We start from the raw sequence: 18725 nt of genomic DNA, 5'->3' as shown, positions 1-18725 counted from the left end.
AGATGGAGCCCAAGAGATCTGTACCGGTGGCCAAGGCAACTGACACACTGATTCTGCACAAGATTGATGAAATGGGGGTGAAGAAACATCTATCCTCCTTTCTCTGCGTCTTTGGATAAGGCTAATGGAAGGACGACCAACCCAGGCACTTTTTCACATGTTCTACAGGATGGGGCAGGAGGAGCCCAGAATTTAGATCAGAGTAACTCAACTTCAGGAATGTTAAGAGGTGGGCTCCTTGGGGCTCTCTGAGCTTTGGTTGTTTTGTTGCAGACGTTTCATGACCCAGCTAGGGAACTTCATCAGTGCTGGAAGGGAGTGGGGTTTGCAGAGAGGAGGAGGAGGAGGAGGATTGTGGGATCTTTGGTGCTCTCTGAGCTTGGTTGTTTTCTTGCAGACATTTCATGGCCCAACTAGGTAATTTCATCAGTGATAGAAGGGAATGGGGTGTGCAGAGAAGAGGAGGAGAAGAGGAGGGAAGAGGAGGGGGGGAGGAAGAGGACAGGAGGAAGAAAAGGAGAGGAGGAGGAAGGGGAGATAGAGGACTGTAGGGTCCTTGGTCCTCTCTGAGCTGGGTTGTTTTCTTGCAGATGTTTCATGACCCAGCTAGGTAAAATCATTGGTGCTAGAAAGTGAGTAGGGTTTGTGGAGAGGAGGAGGAGGGGGGTGGGGAGAAGAAGAAGAAGGAGAAGGGAGGAGAAGGAGAAGAAGAAGGAGGAGGAGGAGGAGGAGGAGGAGGAGGAGGAGGAGGAGGAGGAGGAGGAGGAGGAGAAGAAGAAGAAGAAGAAGAAGAAGAAGAAGAAGAAGAAGAAGAAGAAGAAGAAGAAGAAGAAGAAGAAGAAGAAGAAGAAGAAGAAGAAGAAGGGCATTTATAGATCAAGAGGAAGGGACGAGGAAGAAGAGAAGGAGGAGAAGGAGAAGGAGAAGGAGAAGGAGAAGGAGAAGGAGAAGGAGGAAGGAGAAGAAGAAGAAGAGCATTTATAGATCAAGAGGGAGAGGGGAGGAGGAAGAGAAGGAGGAGAAGGAGAAGAACAGTGGGATCCTTGGTGTTCTCTGAGCTGGGTTGTTTTCTTCCTTTTCACGACCCAACTGGGTAACTTCATCAGTGATAGGAGGGAGCTGGGTTTGCAATGTGGAGGAGGAGGAGGAGGAGGAGGAGGAGGAGGAGGAGGAGGAGGAGGAGGAGGAGGAGGAGGCGGAGGAGGAGGAGGAGGAGGAGGAGGATGGGATCCTTGTTGGTGCTCTCCGAGCTTGGTTGTTTTTCGTGCAGATGTTTCATTACCCAACTCCATAACCTCATCATTGATAGAAGGGAGGGAGGTTTCAAGGGAAGCAGAGGAGGAGGAGGAGGAAGAAGTGTGGGGTGCTTGGTGTTCTCTCATGTGTGTGTGTGTGTTTTTTTTTCTCACCGGCTAAAAAGAGTTAACATAAGATTAATTAAGCACAACTTCACCCCTCTAACCAATACCAGCTGCAGGTCTTCCCAATAGCAGCTCAAACTTTAAAGAAAAGGATCTCCTTCCCAGAAAAGAGAACATCATCAAAGGACGCCTAGTCGGCTACAAAAAAAAAAAAAAAAAAAAAATGGAGTTTGAATTTTCAGCTGGATATACCTTGCCATATTTTCCCCCTGAGCAAGGGAGGGGAGAAGCCTGTTTGTTTTCCCCCTCTGCAGATAAAAAGAGGGCTGTGAAATAAGAGAATATGAATGCACTGCTCCCTATTGTCAGCCCCGAGAAATTAAGAACCGTGCTCAGATGTTATTCCAGGAAATCGGTCGAGCGCCGAGCTTATCAATGTGTGCAAATTTGCATGTAGGAAAAAAAAACGGAAGGGTTGGGCTGGTTACTGCTGGGGTCAGAGAAGGAAAATACGGTTCTTCCGCAGTCAGATTCTGACTGTTGGACATCTGGTGGACTAGAATCTTGTTTAGACTCTTTTATTGTTGTTAGTTGCGAAGTCGTGTCTGACTCTTCGTGACCCCATGGACAACGTTCCTCCAAGCATTCCTGTCCTCTACGATCCTCTGGAGTCCATTTAAGCTCACGCTGACTGCTTCAGTGGCTCCATCCAGCCACCTCCTTCTCTGTTGTCCCCTTCTTCTTTTGCCCTCCATCATTCCCAGCATGAGGCTCTTCTCCAGGGAGTCCTTCCTTCTCATTAGGTGGCCAAAGTATTTGAGTTTCCTCTTCAGAATTTGGCCTTCTAAAGAGCAGTCAGGGTTGATCTCCTCTAGGACCGACCGGTTGGATGGCCTTGCAGTCCAAGGGACTCGCAGGAGTCTTCTCCGGCACCAGAGGCCTCAATTCTTTGGCGCTCACTCAGCCTTCCTTTGTTGTTGTTGTTAGTTGCGAGGTCGTGTCCGACCCATCGCGACCCCGTGGACAACGTTCCTCTAGGCCTTCCTGTCCTCTACCATCCTCTGCAGTCCATTTAAGCTCACGCCGACTGCTTCAGTGACTCCATCCAGCCACCTCGTTCTCTACCATCCCCTTCTTCTTTTGCCCTCCATCGTTCCCAGCATCGGGCTCTTCTCCAGTGAGTCCTTCCTTCTCATTAGGTGGCCAAAGTATTTGAGTTTCATCTTCAGGATCTGGCCTTCTGAAGAGCAGTCGGGGTTGATCTCCTCTAGGACTGACCAGTTGGATGGCCTTGCAGTCCAAGGGACTCGCAGGAGTTTTCTCCAGCACCAGAGTTCAAAGGCCTCCATTCTTTGGCCTTCTCAGCCTTCCTTATGGACCAACTTTCCCAGCCATCCATTGCAACTGGGAAAACCAGTTAGACGCTTTGGCGGTTAACAAAAAGAGGTAAAATCCGGCTAGGAGGTGTTGCTTCTGAAGACACATTTCCAGGGCAAGTATAAGTTTGGCCAGGAATAGCAAGGAAGATAAAAAAAAAAAAAATGGGAGAAAGCAAAATACAGGAAGTCCTAGACTCACGACCGCAATTGAGCCCAAAATTTCTGCTGCTAAGTGAGACAGTTGTTAAGGGAGGTTGGTTAAGTGAACTTTGGATTCTATTCTATTCTATTAATTCCCCATTCAATACAATCATGACTAAGAACTCTGGGAGTTGAAGTCTAGAACATGTTGAGATTGGAGAAGACCTGTTTAAGTAATCCCGTTCAGGCAAAATTCCAATTATTGCTTGAATGGAAGAATTGATTTGATAACGGATGGAGGTTTTGAAGTCTCTGTGTCCTGCAAGAACCATCCTTCTCTGGTGCTTTGAACTTCCAATAGCTGAAAGATTATTAACTTCACCCAGGAATACTTGCCTTCGAAAAGTATTCCAGAATAAGTGTGCAATTCTGATGACCCACCAAGATATGCATGGAGATGGGGATCTTTTCTTCCAACGTCTAGGTCAACAGCCATGGGTTCCGTGGGAGGAAACCACCACGTCAAGGAGGGAAGTCCAGTGGTGACACCTGAAGGGAACATCGTGATGAGCTTTAGTTTTGACAGCTACCAGCTGGAAGAAGAAGAGCTGCAGGAGAAGACAGGTCATACCAAAGGAGTCCTCACGTTCATGGAACCAGGTAAGAGTTGAGGAGATGGCTTGGGACCTCTCCAGATGTAGCTCCCATGGAGAATAGTGCTTTTTTGAGATAGCAACTAAACGTCCTTCGATGTTTTTATGTTTTGCGGTTCTCTTCTCTTACATGGCCATCTATCTCCAGCTGAAGGATCTATGGATGGACTCAGTGGTGGAATTCAATTTTTTTATTACTGGTTCTGTGGGCTTGGCTTGGTGGGCATCGTGTGGCTTGGTGGCCGTGGCTTGGTAGGCATGGCAGGGAAAGGATACTGCAAAATCCCCATTCCCACTCCACTCCTGGGGGAAGGATACTGCAAAATCCCCATTCCCACTCCACTCCAGGGGAAGGATATTGCAAAATCCCCATTCCCACCCCACTCTGGCACCAGCCAGAGGTGGTATTTGCCGGTTCTCCAAACTACTCAAAATTTCCACTACCGGTTCTCCAGAACCTGTCAGAACCTGCTGGATTTCTCCCCTGGATGGACTTCTGTTTGGGTTTCCAGGGTGATTCTCATTCAACCTGGCTTCCATGTCCATAAAGTTCTCTTATTGACCATTGAGCTTCTCATGTTCAATCGGTGGTGGGTTCCTCCTGGTTCGGTCCGGTTCGGCCGAGCCGGTAGCAGTGACAATATGACATCACCGAACCAGTTCTCCCCCCCCCCCGCCCTCCCACGTTATTCTTACCTTTTATTTGGCCCCACCCCCAATCTATTGCTGCCTCCTGAGTCCCAGCTGATGACTAGAGGGAAAAAAACTGTTTCAACTCTTGCCGCGGGGCTTCAAAGGGCCGCCCTACAGCTGATCAGTGTTAAAAGCAAACAAATGAGTCGGGTCGCAAGTGCGAGGACTGCTCGTAAGTGCGAGGACCTTCCAGAAATGACTCTGACCAGCTAGCCACGCCCACCTAGTCACATGACCTCCAAGCCACACCCACAAAATAAGCCACGCCCACAGAACCGGTAGTAAAAAAAATTAGAACCCACCCTTGCGTTCAATGGTTGGTTTGGATCTCTTCTAGTTTGTTCTGGGGAAATCCTTTTCCTTTTCTTTTTCCGCTTGCCTTTGGTTAGTGCTCTAGCGACAGTTGGGATTAAGGGTTTGAAAAGCATAGGGTTGCATTGACCGGCGATGTTTGTGAACCTGGTTTTCAGTTCTTTGGATTTGAGGAGTGAATCCTGAGCTTTGTGACCAAACCTCAAACTGACCATCTTTGCAGGTCAGTAAAACAAAAGGAAATTGAAGGAAGAACATAAGGGCAGTCGTAATGTCAGATCAGTTAGCAACTTTAAGTAGAAATTATCCTCGGCTCCATTTATTGAGAAAAGTATAATTTTCTTAGAAGTCAAGTGTATTGCTGTGTTGTGACTCCGACCCCCGAGCCCATCTTACCGGAAGGAGAAGACTCCGAAAGTGAAGGAGAGGAGTTGGCAAGGCCTCCCTCTCCAGGACCCTCCTCTCTGGCAATGCCTCAGGTGTCTTCCGAAGGAGAAGAGATAGGCCAGGAGCCAGGCACTTCCGAGCAGCCGCAGTTAGACAGCGACGGAGATAAGTCTTGGCTGGATCCCCGACAGCGTCGGAAAGACAAGCGTGCGCAGCAGAGAAGGAGGCGTGCCAGAGATTAAGCTGAGTCACTGGACCACACCCCACAGGGGATAAAAGGGGGTGTGGTGGCCATTCAGGCTTTGTGACGGACAAAACGGAAAGCTAGCAAGTCATTCTGCATTTCTGGAACTTTGTTATATGCTCCCCTTGGATTGATTTTTTGGACTGGACTTGACTATTCTTTGGCTTTTGTGGACTTTGATGTTTTCGGTGGAAGGAGATAAACCTCCCTTTGTAAGTAAAGACTGTTGGCAAGCAGCCACTGGGTTGCTGCCAATTCTGTTATCAGAGGAAATTATTGTCTGCTGGTTTATTTTAACTCTTGGTCGACTGCTGGTGTGCGTGTGTGAGACGGGGACAGAACATACTGCAATGCATAGCCAGAACTGAGAATCATGAGCCAAAACCCCTAAGTTCAACTTTTTCTTCCCTGAACTGCCTCCCATCATTGATCGTCCCACTCCATGACCAATCAGGTTCAAGCAAAATGTTTTCAGAATGGTCACTTCAAGCATAGGTTGGTAGGCAGCTGCCTTCTTCTCCCAGCCGGGTGACCTTGAGGCAGCTTCTCAGGGAGATACAGCAGTTACTTTCGCTTTCCCCCAAACATTCCCCCTCTTCATCCTCGCCTCCCCAGAGTTCACGGCAGACTGCATGGTAGTGAAGCACAAGTAAGCATAAAGTGGCAGCTGACACTTATTTTCACTCAGCAACCGCTTTGTTTAACTTGTTACATTTCTGTCTTTTTTTATGGGCTTAGTCTGTGAAAATCCTGATCCTCAAGATCGTTACCATGGAATCTACTTTGCCATGCTTCTAGCGGGTGTTGGTTTTCTTTTGCCTTACAACAGCTTTATCACAGATGTTGATTACCTTCATCACAAATACCCAGGTAGGTGTCTTTTTTTCCCTATTCCAAAGTTCTCCGAAACTTTTGAAAGTCTTTTGTGGAAGAAATAAATAAATAAATAAATATGACAAGATAAATTTATTATTGAATTATTGAGAAAGCATCTTGCTCTTTTTCCTCTTCATATGTTTCCAGTTTTTGTTGCACCTGCCCAAAGAACACCAAAAATCTTCACTGCATATTTTTCCTTCCCTTCTTATTTTTTTTTTTAAATTAAATTTATATGCCTACCTCTGTTCCTCCTTTTTTTTTTCATCCACCAAGCCGGATTGTGAATTTTCTTGGATTTGGTTTAGCGTTGTGTGCAGAGGTGAAATGCTCCCGGTTCGGACTGGTTTGGACCGGATCGCCCAATCCGGTAGCGATGGCGGGGGGTGGTTCAGAGAACCGGTAGCAAAAATCCCTGCACCCCCCCCATGCCCAGCTGAGCCTCTATGGCCGAAAAAATGCTTTTAAAAGTAAAAAAGTAAAAAAAAAAAAGCCTCTGATGATCGTGCAGCTCAACTGGGATCGTCAGAGGCTTTTAAAAGCATTTTTTTCCTGCAACCTCTTCAGCCGAAAAGGCGGTAGAAAAAAATGCCTTTAAAAACCTCTGACGATCCCAGCTGAGTTGCCTGATCGTCAGAGGCTTTTAAAAGCATTTTTTTCTTAAGGTTGTAGAAAAAATGCTTTTAAAAGTTTTTTTTTTAAAAAAAAGTTGGCCACACCCACCCAGTCACATTACCCCCACCCCACCACCAAGCCACACCCACAGAACCGGTAGTAACAAATTTTACATTTCACCACTGGTCTTGTGTGAACTCAATCAATTCAGCAACACCTTTGTGAAGCAAGGCCCCGGTTTAACGTGGCGTACGAGCCAAAATTTTGTGTCTTTCTGCAGGGACTTCGATTGTGTTTGACATGAGCCTGACCTACATTTTAGTAGCTTTGGTTGCGGTCCTTCTCAACAACGTCCTGGTCGAAATGCTGAGTCTTCACACCAGGATCACTGTGGGTATGTTCAGAATCTTTTTGTCTTCTCCATCTCACTTCTTGGTTTCTGCTCTTCACCAGGGAAGTTGTAGCCAGGGTTAGAACCTCCTGTATGTCTTCTCTTCTCCATGTCTTCCTCCAAAGTTTCAGTCAGAAGTTCAAGAAGGAAGCCTTAGAGATGTTACCTGAATATTAAAGGTAAAGGTAAAGGTTCCCCTTGCATATAGGTGCTAGTTGTTCCCGACTCTAGGGGGCGGTGCTCATCTCTGTTTCAAAGCCGAAGAGCCAGCGCTGTCCAAAGACGTCTCCGTGGTCATGTGGCTGGCATGACTCAACGCCAAAGGCGCACGGAACACTGTTCCCTTCCGACCAAAGGTGGTCCCTATTTTTCTACTTGCATTTTTTACCTGCTTTCGAACTGCTAGGTTGGCAGAAGCTGGGACAAGTTAGGGGAGCTCACCCCGTTACGCGGCACTAGGGATTCGAACCGCTGAACTGCTGACTTTTTGATCGATAAGCTCAGTGTCTTAGCCACTGAGCCACCGCGTCCCTATGACCTGAATATATATATATATATATATATATATATATATATATATATATATATATATATATATATATATATATATATATATATATATATATATATATATATATATATATATATATATAGATATATATATATAGATATATATATATGTATATGTAGGTCTTTGGTTATTCGGGTCTTCTCCCACGTAAAATTGGAAGTGTCTTGGCGACGTTTCGACGAAGTCTCATTCGTCATCTTCAGGCTGGTGTTCTCGGCTTCGTGCTTCCAGGAGCAATGTGAGATCGCAGCTGTCTCTTCCTTTTAACTGCTAGTGGGGGTGTGAGCTGATTGGGTGGGAACTTGGCTGTGTTCTGATTGGGTGGAGGTGTGTTCTGATTGGTTAGGGACTTGGCTGTGCTCTGATTGGATGGGGGGTTGGTTGTGCTCTGATTGGCCAATCAATGCTGGATAATTTATATGCTGGAAGATAAACATCTGGCATTTGTAGCATCCTTGTCTTTCTTTCATGGCATGCTTCTTTTGTTCATTTCAGGGTATCTCTTTGCTTTGGGTCCTCTTCTCTTTGTGAGCATGTGTGATGTCTGGCTTGATCTCTTCTCCCAGCACCAAGCTTATGCGGTCAATCTTATGGCGGTAGGCGTGGTGGCCTTTGGTTGCACAGGTATGTGTGGGAATGGGAGCGGGAAACTTTCCCAGCCAGTCTAGGAACAAGGGTGTCCTTGGTTGACATTCATGAACGACGTTGTCATTGTTGACCAAAAAGGAGTCAGGAAGGTGGTGGAGAAGAAGTCCCTTATGATAGATGACATCTAATAAATCGAAATCTAGAATAGAATAGAATAACAGAGTTGGAAGGGACCTTGGAGGTCTTCTAGTCCAACCTCCTGCTTAGGCAGGAAACCCTGTATCACTTCAGACAAATGGTTATTCAATCTCTTCTTAAAAACTTCCAGTGTTGGAGCATTCACAACTTCTGGAGGCAAATTTGTTCCGCTGATGAATTGTTCTAACTGTCAGGCAATTTCTCCTTAGTTCTAAGTTGCTTCTCTCCTTGATGAGTTTCCACCCATTGCTTCTTGTCCTGCCCTCAGGTGCTTTGGAGAATAGCTTGACTTCCTCTTCTTTGTAGCAGCCCCTGAGATATTGGAAGACTGCCATCATGTCTCCCCTAGTCCTTCTTTTCATTAAACTAGACATACCCAGTTCCTGCAACCGTTCTTCATATATGTTTTATCCTCCAGTCCCCTAATCGTCTTGGTTGCTCTTCTCTGCACTCTTTCTAGAGTCTCGACATCTTTTTTACATCGTGGTGACCAAAACTGGATGAAGGATTCCAAGTGTGGCCTCACCAAGGCCTTATAAAGTGGTATTAATACTTCACGTGATCTTGATTCTTTCCCTCTGTTTATGCAGCCTAGAACTGTGTTGGATTTTTGGCAGCTGCTGACTCATATTTAAATCTAGTACTTAGACGTCATAACTCTCCTTCTCTCTTGCTTGCTGAAGTCTCTCTCCCCTTTTAAGTGCAGCAATCCAGTTTCTATGGTTACACCGGGATGCTGCCGAAGCGGTACACTCAAGGCGTGATGACGGGAGAAAGTGAGTATTAGCTTAATACTGTTCACTGAAGTCTGAAGGAGAGGTAGCAAGAGACCTGCCTCTTCAATAATTCATTCTCATTTCTGGCACTTAAAAATGGGGGCCTTCATGATTCATCCCATTGTCCCAAAGGTGTTTTTTTTTTTCAACAGGCAACTGGACTTTCTGGTTTTTCTCTGGAGATGTTTCGTTTCTCATCCAATAAGGTTCTTGAGAGCTTCAGAGATGAAGAAGCTTCTTGGATGAGAAGCAAAATGTCGTCAATGAAAAACCAGGAACTCACACCCATAATTCTATGCGCCCTGCCCCCACGCATGTGTGCGTGACCCCCTGCTCCTGGCACGTGATGGCGTGGTAGGCCCATTTTGCCTCCAGAGTCTTTCTAGGAGTCTGGGGAGGGCGAAAACGGCTTTCCCCACCCACCCCGGAGGCCCTCCAGAGGCCAGAAACGGCCCATTTGCCAACTTCCGGTGGGACTGGAAGGCCCGTTTTTCTCCCTCCCCCCAGCCTCCAGAGCCTTTCTAGGAGTCTGGGGAGGGCGAAAACGGCCTTCCTCACCCCCCTGGAGGCCTCCGGAGGCCGAAAATGGCCCGTTTGCCAACTTCTGGTCCCACCGGAAGTTGGTAAATGGGCTGTTTCCAGCCTCCCCAGATTCTTAGAAAGGCTCTGGAGTCTGAGAGGAGAGAAAAACGGGCCTTCCCCACCACTCTCCGAGGTCCTCCGGAGGCAGGAAACAGCCTGTTTCCCTACTTCTGGTGGGCCCAGAAGGCCCAAAAATCAGCTGGCCAGCACATGCATGCATGCCGGAGCTGACCTTGCGTGCCCACCAATATGGCTACGCGTGCCACCTGTGGCACGCGTGCCATAGATTCGCCATCACGGCTCTATACAATCCCCCTCCCATTTTCCCACAGTAGAATTTGTGGCAGGCCTGAAGCGTGAAGGCTCAAAGGTAGAAAGATGGCTTCCAGGTCTGACTCAAAGCCTTCCCAAACTCTACTAATGCCATTGTCCATGTGGTGGTCTTAGTGCTAAGACCCAAACTCAACTCCATCTCTTCCTTCCAGGCACTGCTGGGGTCATCATCTCCTTGAGTCGCATCTTCACTAAGCTTCTTCTGTCTGATGAGAAGGAGAACACCATGATCTTCTTTTGCATCTCCATTATACTGGAGCTCTCTTGCTTTGTCCTCCACCTCGTGGTGAAACAAACCTACTTTGTGAGGTATTACACCTCCCGATCCCAGGCCGGGGCCTCTGAGTTGAAAGGGTCGATCGACAACGGCACCAGATACAGAGTCCACCATGACGTCACAGCAGAAGACATCCGATTTGTAAGTTGTGGCCAGAAATGATCTGTGCTCTTTCTTGGGTTTTGCATTTTTTGAGACAGTTTTCACTAACCTCCTGGGTATCTTTCTGGAAATATTAGGGTTATAGTTTTGAGAATTGGCTCCTTACTCGACATATTGGGAAGATGGATATAAAGTAGTATGAATCGAAATAGCTTATATGCCCCTCCAAGATCACATTGATCAAATGACAGCAAAAGTAACATAATATTCCTTTCTTTTCTCTTTTCCTTCTTTCCTTCCTTCCTCCCTCCCTCTCCTTGCTTTCCTTCCTTCCTTTCCTTCCTTCCTCCCTTCTTTTCCTTGCTTTCTTTTCTCTTTTCCTTCCTTCTCTCTTTCCTTCCTCCCTCCCTCCCTCCCTCCCTCCCTCCTTCCCTCCCTTCCTTCATCACTGCTGGAAAACCTCACTATCCCCAGCATCACCTTTAACAATAAAACATAAACCAAGATGCAATTGCACAAATATTGAAAAGTAAGCCTACATAGTTTGTAAATCCGGTATCCATCCTTCCTTCCTTCTTCCGTCCCTCCCTTCCTTCCTTCATCCCTCCCTCCCTCCCTCCCTCCCTCATTCCTTCATCCCTCTCTCCCTTCCTTCCTTCATCCCTCCCTCCCTCTCTCCCTCCCTCCTTCCTTCCTTCAACCCTCCTTCCCTCCCTCCCTCCTTCCTTCCTTCCTTCAACCCACCCTCCCTCCTTCCTTCCTCCTTCCTTCCTTCCTTCCTTCCTTCCTTCCTTCCTTCCTTCCTTCCTTCCTTCCTTCCTTCCTTCCTTCCTTCCTTCCTTCCTCACTGCTCACCACTCCCAGCATCACTGTTAACATAAATCAACATGCAATTGCACAAATATTGAAAAGTAAGCCTACATAAAGATTGTAAACCCAGGATCTAAGGATTGGTTGAAGGAGAGAAATGGTGACCTCTCCTGGTGGACGAAGTTAATTCAAATGAGATCACAGGGACAGAAAGTCCACCTTCAAAGTGGCAGGGAAGATGAAGATACATTAGATGTGATCAGAGGGCTTTAGAGTTCTTTTGGCGGATTTCGGCCTCCCCTTTTGCACAAGAGATGGTTCTCCGAGGAATGAATAATCAAAAGAACTACCAGTTTTGTGTCTTGGTTAAAATGTTGGGTGCAATTAAGGAGATGTAGATTCAAATCCACTTTCAGCTGCTGGTCCTTCTTTCTGCTCATCTCATCTCACAAGGTTGGGTTGTAGAAAAAAAATGAGAAGCCACGTATATCATTTGAGCTCCCAGATATATAAGTGAATGATTGGATGGATGGATGGATGGAATGGATGGAATGGAAAGGATGGAATGAATGAATGAATGAATGAATGAATGAATGAATGAATGAATGGTCTATCTGTGCCAGGAGAGATTCACTCTGTTGTGCCCCCCCCCCAGCAGCCAGCAGAGCTGGCAGCAGAGTCAGACAGTGAGGAGGTTGGGGAGGAACATGGGCCAGTCCTGGAGTCTGGGGAAGGCTCGGACGAGGGCTCTGAGTCGGAGGCAGAGAGGGGGCCAAGGCCATCTGGTAGTTCTTTGCTGGCTCTGGAGTCTCCGGAGTCTGACATCAGCGAGGCAGAAGAACAGTGTCAGCTTGTTCCTAGAGCTGCCAGAAGACAGGAACAATTAAGAAAACAGGGTCGACTTGGCAGTAAGGCTTGGAGATGATCGGCCCCTCCCATAAGACATAAAAGAGAAGGGAACGGGATGTGAGCAGGAAGCAATTAGTTCATCTGATCGGTAAAAGCTTTGGAAAAGCTCTGTTTGACTCTGCTAAGTTTGGCCTTGCCCTGCGTGTGGCAATTAGTCCTCTGGCAGCATTCCAAGGGAGATAAGGTGGGTGTTTGTAAACACTCCCTTAAAAAACTGTTTGAGAAGCCTTTCGGACTGGGAATGACAATAATTCACAGCCGTATGAATTAAAGAGGTTTGCCGGGACTAAGATTGTGCTGTATACTTTCTAAGGAAGCCTGGGTCAGAACACACTCAGAATTGGCATGTTGGCTAAAATGATTGTAGAGATCCTCCATGTTAAAAGCAGTGTACCTCCAACTATTACATCATCGTCATCATCATCATCATCATTGCAACCTCCTCCTCATCCATTGAGCTATGCTGGGGGTTTTTGCCAGTTGACGTTGGTGGTTGCTATTTCTCTGTCCTTTCGCTCCAAGGAGAATCGGCTGCCCAGACAAAATGCATCTCCTCCCGACACCTTTGGAGATGCAGATGAGCTGGCTGCAAGTGGCACCTACGTTAGATTTGACGTCCCTCAACCTGAAATAAAAAGGAGTTGGCCGAGCTTCAGAGGTAACTATAGCAGAGCCTCAAGAGGGGAAAGGCCAAAGGTTGATGATGGTTTTTAAAAGCTTGTTTTTGTACATTTGGTCCTTTTTTTTTTTACAATTGCTTTTTTTAGGGGCAGGAAAGGAGGAAAAGAGGGAGGGAGGGAGGGAGGGAGGAAGGATGGAAGGAAGGAAAAATAAGAAAGAGAAAGGAAGGAAGAAGGACCCAGTTTGTGGGGGCAATAAGCTGACTTTGTATAAATATACAAAAGGATGAAGGCTATTGCTGAGCACATTGTAAGCCGCCCTGAGTCTTCGGAGAAGGGCGGCATATAAATCAAATTAAAAAAAAAAAAAAGGAAAAGAGAAGAAAGAAAAAAGAGAAAGGAAAGAAGAAAGGAAAGAAGAAAGAAAGAGGAAGAAGGGAAAAAAGAAAGAAATAGAAAGAAAGAAAGAAGAAAAAGGGAGAAAGAAAGAAGAGAGAAAAAGAAAAAGAAAAAGAAGGAAAGAGAAAGAAAGGAAGAAGAAGAAGGAAGGGGAGAGGGAGGGAGGGAGAAAGAAAGAAAGAAAAAGAAAGAAAGAAAAAAGGAAAGAAAGAAAGAAAGAGGAAGAAGGGAAAAAAGAAAAAGAAAGAAGAAAAAGGGAGAAAGAAGAGAGAAAAAGAAAAAGAAGGAAAGAGAAAGAAAGGAAGGAAGAAGAAGAAGGAAGAAAGGGGAGAGGGAGGGAGGGAGAAAGAAAGAAAAAGAAAGAAAGGAAGAAAGAAAGAGAAAGAAAGAAAGAAAGAAAGAAAGAAAGAAAGAAAGAAAGAAAGAAAGAAAGAAAGAAAGAAAGAAAAAGAAAGGAGGACAAAGGCAACAAGCCAGGGTGAAAAGCATTTTTCGTGGCCTAACCGCTTTGTTTCTCTGGATTCCGACAGACATGATGCTCCATCGCTCCATCGTCTCTCGCCTGATCTGGACCTACATGCTTTCCATCGCCGTGACTTACTTCATCACGCTGTGCCTCTTCCCTGGGCTGGAATCGGAGATCCGGAACTGCACTTTGGGGGAATGGCTGCCCATCCTCATCATGGCGGTCTTCAACCTTTCCGATTTCGTGGGCAAGGTAACCGACCCTCTTGGCCAGGATCCTCAAGCAGGTGGAGAACCCCAAATTTGCAAGGGGGTGTGTGTGTGTCACAGGGTCAGAGGTGCCATTCCTCCGCTGGGATTGGGGACAGCCGAGATCTGGGATATGTACCCTTTGCCAGAGGGTTTTCTGATGGGGTCACAGGATGAGCAGAAACGAAGCAAGCAGGGAGGTCAGATCAAAGGAGGGGACGATGACAAGCATCTCTTTGATGTGTCCTCCTCCCCCTTTGTGTCTCTGACCCTCATTTTTCTCTCCACCCCACTCCAGCCCTGAGTTTCATCTTGCATTCCAGGCAGAAATCCGAGCTGTTCTTGTGGGGAAAAAAGACTTTGAAACTAGGGGAAAAAAAGTTGCTTGAAAATAGATCGATGGCCGCCTCTAAAGTTGGCAGGTTCAGAAGAAGTTTCCACTAATAAATCCCAGGTGGGATTCTTAACCTCTGCCTGTGTTTGACAGGGGCAGAGAATCCCGTGTCTTCCGGTTAAACAAACCTCCCCGCCCTGTGGCAGTCTACCTGTGAACCCCAGATAGTTGGCTTTGCCTTCGTGTGGGAGAAAGGCCCTGCTAACCTCTTGTGGCCCGCCAGTGGCCAGCGGATCTGGCAGCAGATTTGGACAGTGAGGAGGTTGGGGAGGAACCTGAGCCAGTCCTGGAGTCTGGGGAAGGCTCTGATGAGGGCTCTGCATCGGAGGCAGAGAGAGGGCCAGGGCTGTCGGACAGTTATCAGCTGCCTTCAGAGTCGGACATCAGTGAGGCACAAGAACAGCTGGATCCTGTTCCCAATGTGCGCATGCACAGAGTTGCCAGACGAAGGGAACAGCTAAAGAACAAGGGTCGACTAGGGAGTAAGGCCACAGATGGACGATGAAGGGCCCCTCCCAGAGGGAATAAAAGAGGAGCGAAAGGGGAGTGGAGTTTGCAGGAGACAATTAGTTCATTCCTGCATTCTTGCCAAGTATTGCGGGCGTCTGAAAGATATCAGCCTGGCCACTCTCCAAGCCTGATAAAGGTCGGTAGTTGTGAATTATCTTGAAAGACGGTGGGAGAGGAAAGACTTTGCTGCAGAGGAATTCCCTGTAAATTAAATAAAAGGGATTTTTGTCGGGACAAGGAAGCTGCTTCGTGCTGCTGGGGAAGCCTAGGTCAAAACACTACCTAAAACACAGATCCAGGAAGTCTCTTAATGTTTCTCTTGTGGATTCCGCAGATTTGTAAGAATTCGGTTCTCCTTTTTCCACATTTCCCAGATTTTGGCGGCGTTGCCTTATGACTGGAGGGGAGCCCACCTCCTTCTCTGCTCCTGCCTGCGAGTGGTCTTCATCCCTCTGTTTATCCTCTGCGTCTACCCCAACGGGAAGCCCACTTTTAGCCACCCAGCCTGGCCCTGCATCTTCTCGCTCCTGATGGGCATCACCAACGGCTACTTCGGCAGCGTCCCCATGATCCTGGCGGCCGGGAAAGTGAGCCCCGAGCAGCGGGAATTGGCAGGTTAGTTAAAGCAACCGTTTTGCATGCCTCCCCACTCCCCCGCAAGAATTGTGAGACGCCGTTGTCAGAAAAGAAGGCCGGAAGGAGTTTTTAGATCAGAGGGGACAATGTTGGCACCTCTGCCACTTAATTAATTCTTTCAGTAGAACAAGTACCGTGTAGAGCAGAGCTTCTCAACTTTAAGACGTCTGGACTTCCGACTCCCAGAATTCCCCAGCCAGCATGAGGAATTCTGGGTACTGAAATCTGCCCACCTTAAAGGTTCCTAAGTTGAGAACGACTGTTGTAGAGAATCTCTATTTTGCGATCATCTCTCTCTCTCTCATTCTCTATATCTATATTATCTTTCTCATTTTCTATATCTATTATCTCTTTCTTGGATTCTCTGTATCTACCTATCATCTATTCTCTTTCTCTGTAACTAACATCTATTATCTATCATATATCTATCATATATCATAATTCATCATATATATACTGTATATCCATCTCTCTCTCATATTTCTCTAACTTTCTATCTATCTATCTATACATCCATCCATCCATCTATATCCATATCTATCTATCCATCATCTATCTATATCCATATCTATCTATCTATCTATCTATCTATCTATCTATCTATCTTATATGTATCTCCATAATTATCTATCATCTATCTGTCTATCATCATCTACCTTTCATTTTCTTATATCCCTCTCATCCATCATCTATCCATCTATCTCCATAATTATCTATCTATCTATCTATCTATCTATCTATCTATCTATCTATCTATCTATCTAATATCTATCTCCATAATTATCTATTTATCCATCTATATCCATAATTATCTATCTATCTATCTATCTATCTATCTATCTATCTATCTATCTATCTATCTATCTATCTATCATCTATCTATCTAATATCTATCTCCATAATTATCTATTTATCCATCTATATCCATAATTATCTATCTATCTATCTATCTATCTATCTATCTATCTATCTATCTATCTAATATCTATCTCCATAATTATCTATTTATCCATCTATATCCATAATTATCTATCTATCTATCTATCTATCTATCTATCTATCTATCTATCTATCTATCTATCTATCTATCATCTTTCATTTTCTTATATCCGTCTCATCCATCATCTATCCATCATTTATCTATATCTATCCATCCCTGTTGAGGAGAAAAACTATTAAAATAAATTATGTGTGTGGTCATCCCTCAAACGATGACATCATGTGCATCATGACATCATCCCGCAAAGGGTGTCAGTTGTCTAATTTGCGTACTTTGCAGGATGATGTCACCGCCCTCCCTCCCCCCGGGACATTCCTTGCCCTTTCCGATGGAGACTCAAGAGTCATAATCCTCTCCTCTCCGTTTCTCACTCCCAGGTAACACCATGACGGTGTCCTACATGACAGGGCTGACTCTGGGCTCCGTGGTAGCCTACTCTGCCTACAGCCTCATCAGCACTTCTCCAAGTTCCTGTCTCTACCCAGGGAACTACACTGCCTCGGTCCTCGATGGGAACTGACCAGACCATCAGTGGACCACTTGACGTCTAGGCACGGCCAGGCAAGATGGCGGGGTAGGGGGAAAGAGAGCCTGTGACTCGATGCCCCCCTGCAGGCACAGCCCTAGATCCTTCAGGATCCGCATGGAAAAATCCAAGCCACATCTTTACCCAATGACCATGTGTAGGATACCCATATACCCATACTCGCGTGGGTATGACCCTTCTACGCAGGTTGTGTCGTTCCTGTTCGTTCCAGCCAGATTTGAGCAGGACGTTTCTTTTCTCCAGTGGATCATTGCGTGTCCCCTACAGCTATCCCTAGCAGCTCTCAAATCCATCGGTCAGAATAGCATCTTGCCCATGTCATGAAAGAGACATCCTTTAGCTGTCTCTTTCTTACCGTATTTTTCGGAGTGTAAGACGCAGCTTAATTTTTGGGGAAGAAAATAGGAAAAAAAAATAAATCTGCCTACCAGGGATTCATCTGGCTAGCATCCTTAGTCTGGTCAGCTTCAGCACATTCGTTTGCTAGTATTTTTATCCCCAGCTTGGAGATAAAAAAAACAGCTTCTGCACAGCTGAGAGGAAGCAGCAATGAGAAAAGCAGGCAAAGCACGGGGGAGATCCCTTCACTCAGCTAGCGCTTAGTTAGGGCTGAAAAAAGCTTCTAAAGAACAGCTGAGAGTCGGAGCAAAGCATGGAGATCCCTTCACTCGGCTAGCACCTAATTAGGGCTGAAAAAAGCTTCTAAAGAACAGCTGAGAGTGGAGCAAAGCATGGAGATCCCTTCACTCGGCTAGCACCTAATTAGGGCTGAAAAAAGCTTCTAAAGAACAGCTGAGAGTCGGAGCAAAGCATGGAGATCCCTTCACTCGGCTAGCATCACGTTAAAGCACAGCGGAGAGTTGAGGGAGCAGGCAAAGCTGGGAAGATCGCTCGTTAGTGCTTCATTAGCGCCTCGTTAGGACTGAAAAAAGGCTTCAGAAAAAGCTACATTCAGAGTATAAGACACACCCAAATTTTCAATCTCTTTTGGGGGGGGGAAGGTGCATCTTATACTCTGAAAAATACGGTAGTTTTTGGTGTGTTTTTTTTTTAAGACAGCTGCTCCGTCAACATTTGGAAGGCACAAGTCCGTCTCCCGTGAAAAGGTGAATTCCCAGATTTTGAGACAGGCTGAGGTAGAGGGATTTTTGCACAGGGCTCGCTGGGGTTTTAGGGTGCAAAGGAGAAAAATGGGGTGAAAAACGTTTTTGGAGGTCGAATCATGGCAACCGGAATTGATTTTCCTTGTTCGTTTGACATGTTTCGCCGCTCCGCCAAGCAGCTGTAATCAGTCGTAGCAAGTTACCGGTAGTCCTTGAATTACAACCTCAATGGAGCCCAAACGTTCCGTTCCCAAGCGAGACATTTGTCAAGTGAATTTTGCCCCATTTTAAGTGTATCATGGCAGTGGATAACCTGGTTGTTAAGTGAATCTGGCTTCCCTATTGACTTTCCTCGACAGAAGGTCACAAAAACGAAATCACGTGACCCTGGGATGCAATGGTCATAAGTATGAGTCAATTGCCAAGCGTCCAGATTTTGATCACCTGAACGTGGGGATGCTGCAATGGACATAAGTGTGGAAAATGGTCACAAGTTACTTTTTTCAGTGCAGTTGTAGCCTCGAATGGTCCATAAATGAACTGTTGTATGTCAAAGACTACCCTGTAATGCTATTTTTCCCTTGCTGGAGCTACAGCTAACACA

General features: G+C 46.2%; 1 protein-coding gene across 1 annotated transcript; it reads left to right on the top strand.

The window, feature by feature from the left end:
* The first annotated feature begins 3346 nt into the window (after positions 1-3346).
* SLC29A4 (solute carrier family 29 member 4) lies at positions 3347-17119 on the top strand. Its single transcript, XM_070955133.1, has 10 exons — positions 3347-3541; positions 5909-6040; positions 6942-7055; positions 8119-8247; positions 9111-9185; positions 10253-10518; positions 12721-12856; positions 13748-13935; positions 15210-15450; positions 16849-17119. The coding sequence occupies exons 1-10, from the start codon at positions 3376-3378 to the stop codon at positions 16989-16991; spliced, it is 1590 nt and encodes a 529-aa protein (XP_070811234.1). The 5' UTR covers positions 3347-3375; the 3' UTR covers positions 16992-17119.
* The last annotated feature ends 1606 nt before the right edge of the window (positions 17120-18725 follow it).

The sequence above is a fragment of the Pituophis catenifer genome, unplaced genomic scaffold, assembly GCF_029215685.1.
Source record: "Pituophis catenifer annectens isolate HBS135680 unplaced genomic scaffold, rPitCat1.0.hap2 SCAF_16, whole genome shotgun sequence".
NCBI lineage: Eukaryota > Metazoa > Chordata > Lepidosauria > Squamata > Colubridae > Pituophis > Pituophis catenifer.
The sequence above is the reverse complement of the archived record's forward strand: the minus strand, read 5'-3'. Positions and strand labels throughout refer to the sequence as shown.